Source organism: Primulina tabacum, chromosome 18 (assembly GCF_025594145.1).
Source record: "Primulina tabacum isolate GXHZ01 chromosome 18, ASM2559414v2, whole genome shotgun sequence".
Classification (NCBI taxonomy): Eukaryota; Viridiplantae; Streptophyta; class Magnoliopsida; order Lamiales; family Gesneriaceae; genus Primulina; species Primulina tabacum.
Genome location: NC_134567.1, coordinates 19,925,896 through 19,936,132, shown reverse-complemented (window position 1 = coordinate 19,936,132; position 10,237 = coordinate 19,925,896). Strand labels below are relative to the sequence as shown.

The 10,237-nt window shown below is 32.4% G+C and overlaps 2 protein-coding genes across 2 annotated transcripts; one reads left to right on the top strand and one right to left on the bottom strand.

The window, feature by feature from the left end:
* Positions 1-6,923: 6,923 nt before the first annotated feature.
* LOC142532344 (uncharacterized) lies at positions 6,924-7,355 on the top strand. Its single transcript, XM_075638660.1, has one exon. It carries the CDS (start codon positions 6,924-6,926, stop codon positions 7,353-7,355), a length of 432 nt encoding a protein of 143 aa, XP_075494775.1.
* Positions 7,356-7,821: 466 nt separating this feature from the next.
* LOC142532342 (serine/threonine-protein phosphatase 7 long form homolog) lies at positions 7,822-10,018 on the bottom strand. Its single transcript, XM_075638659.1, has 5 exons — positions 9,264-10,018; positions 9,061-9,179; positions 8,899-8,974; positions 8,338-8,781; positions 7,822-8,247 (listed from the first exon to the last, which is right to left on the bottom strand). Exons 1-5 carry the CDS (start codon positions 10,008-10,010, stop codon positions 7,822-7,824), a joined length of 1,812 nt encoding a protein of 603 aa, XP_075494774.1. The 5' UTR covers positions 10,011-10,018.
* Between the last annotated feature and the right edge of the window lie 219 nt (positions 10,019-10,237).

Genomic DNA, 10,237 nt, shown 5'->3' with positions numbered 1-10,237 from the left:
AATTAGCATCATTCTTTTCATCAACTACTTGATCAGAATGTCAGAACTCAAATTGATGCACCTAGCTATCTGTATTTGGTAAAGTGTTTAGTAGCATCGCCCGTGATCTCCTAATTATCACTAATAATGCCTGCAAGAACCTTAGTTATGATTAGCGTATAATACGGTTCCTTTAACTCATATCATGATCGAATCTGCAACCATTAGTGTATCGAGAGTTGCATTTGAATTGGATAAAAAATGATATATATTCAGTAATAACAGTGACATGATATGTGCAACAGAAGAAACATCTTGCCAAAATATCAATGTCTTTACTTGGTCAGATATTCTTGCATCATTAACTCATCGTATCACATAGGATATCTTCGCATAGGCAGACGGTGAATCTTCGAGTACATATTTGCTCATACATATTTCGAAACTACACTCAATCTCGCAATCTGATGACCCTCAATGGAGTCGATAAACGGATCAAAGTGCATGCTAGTACGTAAAGTCTCTTCATTGTCCCTGGTCAAAGGATTAATGGTGTACAACCATCACCGAAGACTATTCCACTCGATACGTGATAACCACTGAAAAATCCGAGATAAAGTTGTTCATTGTATCATCAAATGATCACTCATCTATGTTAATAAATGTCTTAATGTTATTACCAATGAAACATGATGTTTATCATAGATGCTAGTCCCAAGTTCAAACAAACTTTATCTTGTTTTAGACAGCTGATTTGATTATGAACCTGTTTAAAATATACGGTACATTTCTTAATGAATTCATTATTTTACGTCGAGAGACAGAACTCATGGTACTTTAATATATTTAAGGGTTTTATCTATGCAGCTGCTCATGTATACATAAAAATAATGTCATTTGAATAAAATCGTAAAATATTATTAAAATAAAATTATTTATATAAGATTAATAAAGAACCACAAATTAACTCGCTCAAACCAGAAATTTACTCACCGAAGACCTTATCTGACGGTGTATCCCCGAAAACTACTTATTCACTAGGCCAGCACAAAAGTGAACTTCGAATATTCTCTTTGAGATATTCCAATGCATGTAATGCATTTTATAAATTGTTTCGGCCCCTATGATATATATATATAAACATCTAAAAATATCTCTACTTTTATGATTAAAATAAAATATAAATACACTAAATAATAATACACAAGTAAAATTGTACTTTTTTTAAGCCTCCCGTGTTAACTAGTGGCTCCACGTTGTACACATATTTACATCTTTATTATCATAAATATATATATATATATTATATATATATTATATGATATCACGGAAAATTTAGGGTCCGTTTCAAGTAATTGTCACTAGTTCAGATGCAGGTTTTGCAATTATCCTGAGCCTGAAATCACGAATAAGACCGTTAGAAGGGGGCCGAGAAGGTGTCCCGGCGTAGGCTCCGACGCTCAAGTCAGAGACTGAGAATATATGGAGGGAGCAGCTAAGAGTGCTGCTGAAAATAATATAATGAATGAATTAAAACACTCCAACATGATATTTATAGGAGAATACATAGGCTTTGATGGATCTGTCTCCATTTGAATCATAGATAAGCTATGGATAGTGGGCTTGGCCCATCCATATGGTATCATAATATATTAATATTAATACAATATAATAAAACAAGATGATTCGGAGCAATTATTGTGAGATCGTGACGAATTTTTAAAATATGAAAAGCTTAACTATCTATCAAATTTAATAGTATTCTGTTTTATTAAATAGTAAATATTATACAAATCTATTTTTGATAAATTTAAAACTTAATTCTGATTAGCATGCATGATTATTCACTTTTGAAATTTTTTAAAATTATTAAATATTTCTTTATTTTATTTTATTTTAAATATTATATAACTCAGGGAATTTTAAAATTTATTAAAATAATTATATTAAATAATTGATCTAATTATTATTAAATAGTTCTATACAAATTCATGTGTAGTTTTTAATTTAATATAATTGTTAGATTTTATAAAAAATTATTTAAATCTAAAAAAATTTAATGTATGCATATATGATGCATGTCAAGGGTTTAGGTAAAATAGAGAGATCAATATGTTATGGAGATTTTTGGGAATTGAACAACAGAAAAAAAGTAAAAAATTCGTAAATAAAAAATTATATCATTATTAAAAAATAAATAGATTTCTAGTCATATGCTAAGATACTCTACAATACAAATATTGTAGGATATATTATTATATTGTAATATAATAAAAAAAATTAAATATAAATGTAACACATGTCAAGGTCAAGTTTCAAAATTATTTAACAAGATTCAACCTTCTATATTTTTGAATCACTTTCACATGCCAAAGAGCTTATTTTCTTCTGTGTTAATAATTGAATGTTTATTATTATAATCGTTATTTAATAAAAAAAATTTGATGGGTCATCAAATTAATTCGGGGGGTCGAGGTATGTTACACTGAGAGTAACATTATCGGCGTATTTTTAAGCAGAAGTTTATATGAACATTTGAACTCAAAAGAAACAAAGCATGAATCGTCGAAAATTTTTGTTTTAAATTCAGATATTATAAATATCTTATAAAATATACGAACAAAACGAAATCTCAATTTAACTACTAATTTTTGATAAGGACAAGGCAACCACCCTCGTTGAAGGAAACAATTAAACAAGTCTGGTTGAGGAAAACGTGGGGACGTTAATAATTTTCTATTGGAGAGATATATGTGTGATATTATATTCACAAGCAACTGATTGGCTTGGGGGTATAAATAGCTAGGATATATAGAATTACTGACGATAAATTGAAATATAAAATTAAAATAGTTATTTTTAATTTAAATTATTATAAAATTTGAATCAAACATTTGTATTCAAAGATTGAATCTCATCATTTGTATCAACGGTGCTCTAAGATGATAATCAAAGATGTAAAATCAAATACCAATGCAACTTGTTGATTCAAAAATAAGAAGCTCGATCTTCTTTTTGCAATATTTTGAGTTTCAATATTGTTAATTATATGAAGATAGTGCCAAGCATGCGGAGCCACATGGTAAAATACTCGGGTTAGCCCAATTTTTTTTAAAAAAAATATATAAATTTTGTATAATTTTGGATTAATGATATTAGTCCGAGTAGATCAATTTAAATTATGAAAAGATTCTAAAGTTTTTAAAATTCTAGCTCGAATAGAACTATATTTTCTCCGCCACTGACGTGAAGAGAGTGTTTTGTATACCTGATCCAATATGACTTGATCGGAAACTTCGATCTCGGAGTCGGATGTTTCTAACCTTGGATCTGCGGTGGGCACGAGAGTTTGAATTTTTCGAAATGATCATCATGTTAAAGGACTTTTTATTTTACGATGTGAGAATCTACGACTGTTATTATTCGATGCGTACCGGATAAACCACCATATTAACGCAAAATTATAAATCATGTTATCATTCGTGTTAAAAGGTCCATGCTTTCATCGAGGTTAAGATAACAAATATCTGCAAGTTTCTTTTTGTCCATGGTGATTTTGCTTTGTTGTTGTATTTTAGTCACCGTGGAGTTTGGGTTTAATCTCGTGCTTGTGAGCATCGATTTCTATAAAAACTTGTAATTTCCTAAAGAAAATGCAATCCAAGATTTGTCATACGATTTCCACGTACGACGAGGACCCTACTCAATATTTCAACCCCAAGTGTTGGTAAGTTTTTCTTTACGGGTCCCTACGAAAATATTAGTTTTCTTCCAGTCCGTACACAATTTTGGCCCCAAATTTGGGGTTTTTTAAAAAATATTATAAAGTAAATAATAATTATAAAATATTGCAAACTGTGAAGGTTTTATAAAAATATAACAATCCGCTGCACACTGCAGCGGATTCATCTTTTTTAAAAAAAAAATTAAAAAAACCAAAAAAAAAAGTGAGTGGTCACGGATTCAGGTGTCCATTCCGCGTCTACACCGTGTGTGTTCCCACTATAAATAGAAATGTTCCTCTCCTCAAAATCGTAACCCTTTCCTTCTTTCTTTTCGACCGAAAATATTTTTTTTTCGGTGATAATTCTCGCATTCGGATCTTTTCTAATTCGATATTGTATTAATATTAATTGTTGATTTAATCATCCTTTTCATTTGAAGATATATCGAGAGGTAATGTTTAATTTCGTTGATAATATTATAATTATATATTAAGAATTAATATTTTTTTGTGTAATTTTTTTTATAATACTTGTCATTTATTTCAGATATTAGCACCGTCCGTTGATATTATTACAAGTTCTGTACACTTCCGTTGGAGAAGGTTAATTTAAGTAATTTTTTAACTATTTTGTTTGTATTATTATATTATATTAATATAATTATAATTTTTGGATACTAACATTATATGATTAAGTATCATTAGTTAAATATTATATTTTTAATATTAATCGCGATATTAAAAATAGTTGGAATATTAAAAAAATAATAAATATGATATTGTGATTTTTGAACTATTTTGAAGGTTAATATTTTTAATATAATTAAATTAATTTAAATAAGAATGAGTTAATATTATTGTACTTAATACTAATGAATTATAAAGTATTTTGTTATGTTTTTTTAAAAAAAATTATATATGAAATAGTGTTTAGTTACTATAACTTTGAGCACGTTAATATAATTATATAATATTATAAAAAATTTATGTTAATGCAAGTAATATAAGAAATTGATAATTCTAATTAAATTTTTTTATCAGACTATATATTTTGAAATAACTTACTTAAAAGTTTAATGTAAATAAATTATATTAATTTTTAATTTGTGTTGTTATATACAAAATTTTTTGAAAATTATGTAATAAATTACACCGAGTATTTGGTGAATTCATCAGTCCTTCAGATCAAGTTTTCGGCATTCTTCTTGCGCAGCTCTTTATTTTTCTTCACTCCGTGGTATTATTTGTTAGTTATAAAGAATCTGTGATTCTCCTCCCTTTATAAATTGCATTGATCGTGTGATTATTGGAATTCCTAATTTGATTTGATATTTTTCTGTCAAATCTTATAATTTTAGAGAATTGCGCCGAGTATCAACAATTCAGAATTTGATTTCGGAGAATTGTGCTAAGTAACAGAATTTGGGAGAATTGAGCCGAGTCTAAGTCGAATATATATTTTTTCATTCTATATTGAATTGTTTTATGTATATTATATCTGATAATTTTTGTAATTAATTGCAGATATTAAACTCCAGTAGCTCATTTAATTACAAATTCCGCTGAACGACATTTGAAAAGGTAATTTCAATAATTTCTTATATTATAATTTATTATTTATGTTGTATTAATGTAATTATAATTTTTTTCGGTTGCATTATACTATTTATATAATTTTTTTATATATTATATTTTTAATATTAATTATGTTTTATATTTCGCACAGACATGGATACTGTCAAGACCTTACTTTACGTAGGTGGCTATGTCATTATTGAAGATGGTAGGGTTGGATAGTATCCCCGCGACAGGTCCATTAAAATCCCCCGCTCTACTACATTTTCTCAATTGGTGAGTTATGTGCATCGGAAGCTGGAGATCGACCCATCAAAATGCTGCATCAAATTGTCAACGAAATAGTGTTATAGCTCGTTGTCTCGTTACATTGAAGAGCATGTCTATATCACAGATGATGATGTCTACAATTTATGTTTGAGTTGCCGACACTGGATTGCATGTACTTATATGTTGATTCATCACCAGTGTTACAGAATGTAAGTGATTACGATTTTGATGCATTCATGCCAGTAATAACGCAAGGTTTGGGAACAGTAGGTTTGAATGAAGCGGGACCTTCTATGCATCACATCGATGAACAGTCAGCTCAGACCTACTCTGGATCGACACTGGTCCTTGGGATCACCATATCACGACTCACACTGAGAAGACTATGCATGGGGGATGAATAGAACACGAGAATTGGATTTTACCTCAGGGGGTTGGGATCATCATATCACGGTTCCATCAGGAGTTGATGTTGCATGGGGTTCTAGTAGAACATGCCAATTGGATTTAAATTCATGGGCTCCTGAAGAAAATACCACAAATGTCAGAGAATTTGATAATTCTGCTGAGGCTGCAAATATTCCCACCCCGATTACAGAACACATGGATGAGCAAGATGATTTATTTGGGGACAGTTCGCATCATGTCATTAATAGCGATGATGATTTTTATGCTACATCAAGTGACGGAGAAGATGATCAACAGTTTGAGAATGCAAATGAAGGGACATCGGCGGGTGTGTTAATGTCGGGAGCAACAATGACAGAGAACATTCATATTGCACCAGAGCAACATTTACGTGAAATTCCCCAATTTTTCAATGAAGTCTACGACGAACAAATTCCAGATTCATTTGGTATTCCTTCTTCTTCATGAACAAACTTTTACAATCCTGAAAGGCCAGAGCTCGGTGTAAAAATGGTTTTTTAAGAGCAAAGGTGATTTAATAGCTTCAGTGAAGGCTTTTTCTGTTCGGATTTTGAGACGTGAATATATCGTTGTCCCAAAGTTCTCCGACAATTTGGAAGGTCAAATGCAAGAACTGGTCCGAAGGTGGCAACTGTGGGTGGGGACTTCGAGCATCGTTCAAAAAAAGTTTAGGCTACTTCATGATCACAAAATATGGTGATGATCACACATGCATGTCAACCCAAGTCGGTATAGATCACCACAACCTTGATGTAAACATGATAGCCAGCACACTTTTGGGAATTGTGCGTTGTGATCCTGCATATGAGATCAAATATGTACGAGAAAGTATTAAAGAAAATATGGGTATGATATATCGTACGCTAAGGCATGGCAGAGTTTGAAACGCGCAGTTGAGGTAATCTATGGCACATGGGAAAGCTCTGCAACTGTACTTTCTAAATATATGGGAGCTTTGTCGAAGTACAATCCAGGAACTATTGTAGAATGGAAGCATCTTCGACCGTATGACCATCCACATAAAATTTTGAACTTCGTGTTTTGGGCCTTCAAACCATGTGTAGATGGTTTTCGACATTGTCGCAACATAATCAGCGTAGACGGTACCCATATGTACACCAAATATAAGCACAAACTACTCATAGCAGTAACTTTGGATGCCAACAACCAGGTTTTGCCGCTAGCATTTGCGCTTGTTGATGAAGAGAATTATGAGTCTTGGCATTGGTTCCTCAGTAATGTTGCACGACATGTTACTAGAGGGTGTAATGGTGTGTGCCTTATATCTGATAGACATGCGGGTATAACAAGTGCAGTGCAAGATCTCCCTGACTTCAAGCCTCCTCGTGGTGTTCATCGTTTTTGTACCTTATTTTGATTACATAACATGTGAAGTTATTAATGTAATTACAAAATTGTGCATTAAAATTTTATATTTATTAATAATTGTTGTTCAATGCAGGTAGGTGCATGTGAGTAGAGCGAGTTATGGTGCCATATACTTATGTTTGGGACGCATATTTTACATTTTAATAGAAGTAGTAAATAAATAGTATTCGGTGTTTTATTGTTATAAAGATGTTTTAATATCAAGTTTGTTGACTTATTTGACTTGATTTAGGAATTATACTTATGTTTTTTCATTATAATAATTTTATCCGTAAATTTATTAGTACAAGAATAATAAATCAAAAATACAACATTTAACACTTTTAAAAATTCAATAATAATTTGTATACACTATTAAAATACAAATGTTGCAGCAACAACTTCAAATGCAAATAAAAAAATTGAAAAACATACAACAATACGACGTAAGTAATTTTGCATATCTAAATAAATAGTTAATGCTGATGATAACGATGCCCCCCAGTGCCACACGGTGGTCTTCTAATCACTCTCCGTCCACGACCTAACATTTGTTCAGGATCTCCATGCATACTTGTTTGGGCTGTAGATGTACTTGTATCGGCAATGTTCCCACCAACGTCATACCCTTCTGTCTCAGAATATTGTTGAAATGGTATGGGCGACGTGTTAAATGTAGGGCGACTATCATTCATACCCGGTCGAAAGTCACTTTGTAAAAATTCAGTAAAACTACCAGCAAACAGAGTGTTGTAACCAGTTTCATACGATGGAAAGCTTGAAAACACTGGCGGAGTAGTGTATGCCATATTTGAAGATGACGGTCCGGGTGGAGTGTCGCAACCAGCGGCATTCGATGGAAAGCTTGAAACCACTGGCGGAGTAGTGTATGCTAGGCGTGTCTGTGACATAGATGCATATGTTATGTAACATTAATTTAATACAAAAAATTATATTTACGTACATATGTAGACCAGTTGAACATGTCTTACGATAAATTGCCGGTAGTTTGCATCAATAGGATGGTAGCCAATGATGTTCGAAGGTACCACTGGAGGCGAGAGCACTATCTGTGAAATGCGATGATACCAACGAACATACTCCACTGTGATGGCGGGTGTACCAGGTATGACATAATCACCATCAATCACAAAATTATATCTGTTATTCCACATTTCTACAAAATCTGTGTGATATGTTGCCCAATCAAAGTTGTTCCGGCCTTGTCGAGTCAGTTTATGGAAATTGTCGAAGTTAGTAGCAGGTGGCGGAATACCCTGACGCATTCCAAACTGTCGGAGACACCGCTCTGGTCTATGCATCTCAACTATATGAAAATTGATCAATGTGCATGCCGACCGACATAGATGAATTCTGTTTCCATCAAGAATTCTGCCAACCTCCGGGGACTCCATATCATAAACTGTCCATAGAAACTGAAGCAAATAAAACGAAAAAAAGATTAGCAATTTGATAATATATAATTCAGACTGAATTTGTAAAAAAATTTCAAACTCTAAACAACTAATTTATATATCTACATGCCCTTCTACCATCCTGTCAAGCATATCTCTCATTATACGGACCGAATGATGGGCCGTGTGTGTCCAAGAGAATCCGCGTCTCCACCTGCAATTTATAAAAGTACACAATATTTTCATTTAAACTAAATAACAAATAAATAATAATAAATGTTAATTATTTCTTATTAGTACCGTGCGCCGTATGGTGGGAATGGTAGACCCTGAAGCACATCCGCAGCCTGCTCTTCTGAAATAGATATATGTTGCGCTCTATCAGGGCAAAGAAGAGTAATTCTAGACCACACCCAAATCTGCAATAACATACAACAGAAATAGTCAAATCATAAGAAAAAATAAGTACAACAAATATAATGACCGTAGAAGTGTACAAATACCTGCAATATCTGAACTGGGCCACACAAATCGACCTTTAATTTCATTGATGTGTCGCACAACTCTCTACAAAGATATGCCAACACAGCAGAACCCCAGCTATACGTATTCACTAATTCTATTTCCTCAAGGAACTGCAAATACATAAGTTTCACAGCAGCACCTTCTGAGTCCGGAAACATACATCCACCAATGATCAGTATTGCAACACAACGGGAATATTGTGCCACGTCCTCTTCAGTGCTTTGATCATTAATCATATTATTTAGGCAATGGTCTAGCAAAGCGGTCAGATAAAGATGTGCGCCTTTAATCTGAGAAGATGTAGGCGTAAAACCCAACCAAGTAGCGCATCGCTGTTGTAAGGTATATTTGTTGTACGCGGTATCTACACCAGTGATGGGAATGCCATCAATATTCAACCCCCAAATAAGAGCAACGTCCTGCAGAGTGATTGTTGCCTCGCCCAGGGTAAGGTGAAATGTGTGTGTCTCACGACGCCATCTCTCAACAATGGCTGTAAGCAAATGATTATCATAATATTTAATAGGACCACACTGAATGACACCATAGAAGCTCATGCGTGCAAGACATAGGCGGACACGGAGGTGAATCCCAACATTAAGCAATCTCCAAAGACATTTGTTAGACCGTCGTGGCAGAATTATTGCATCCATGTTTTCAGCGTTGATATTATTTGATATGTGTCTATCCCGCAAATACAACACATTATCCGTATTTTCAGCCATCTTGCAAACAAAAAATCATTTGTTAATAGTTATTTATTAGTAATAGTTATTTGTTATAAAATGTTTACAATAACAATATTTATTTATTAAAAAAAATATAACATGTAATTACAATAAATAAATTAGTAATACTTATTTATTATAATAAATAATTAGTAATAGTTATAAAACGTATACAATCATTGTAATTAAATTAAGTAAACTTATTATTATACAATTAATATTAT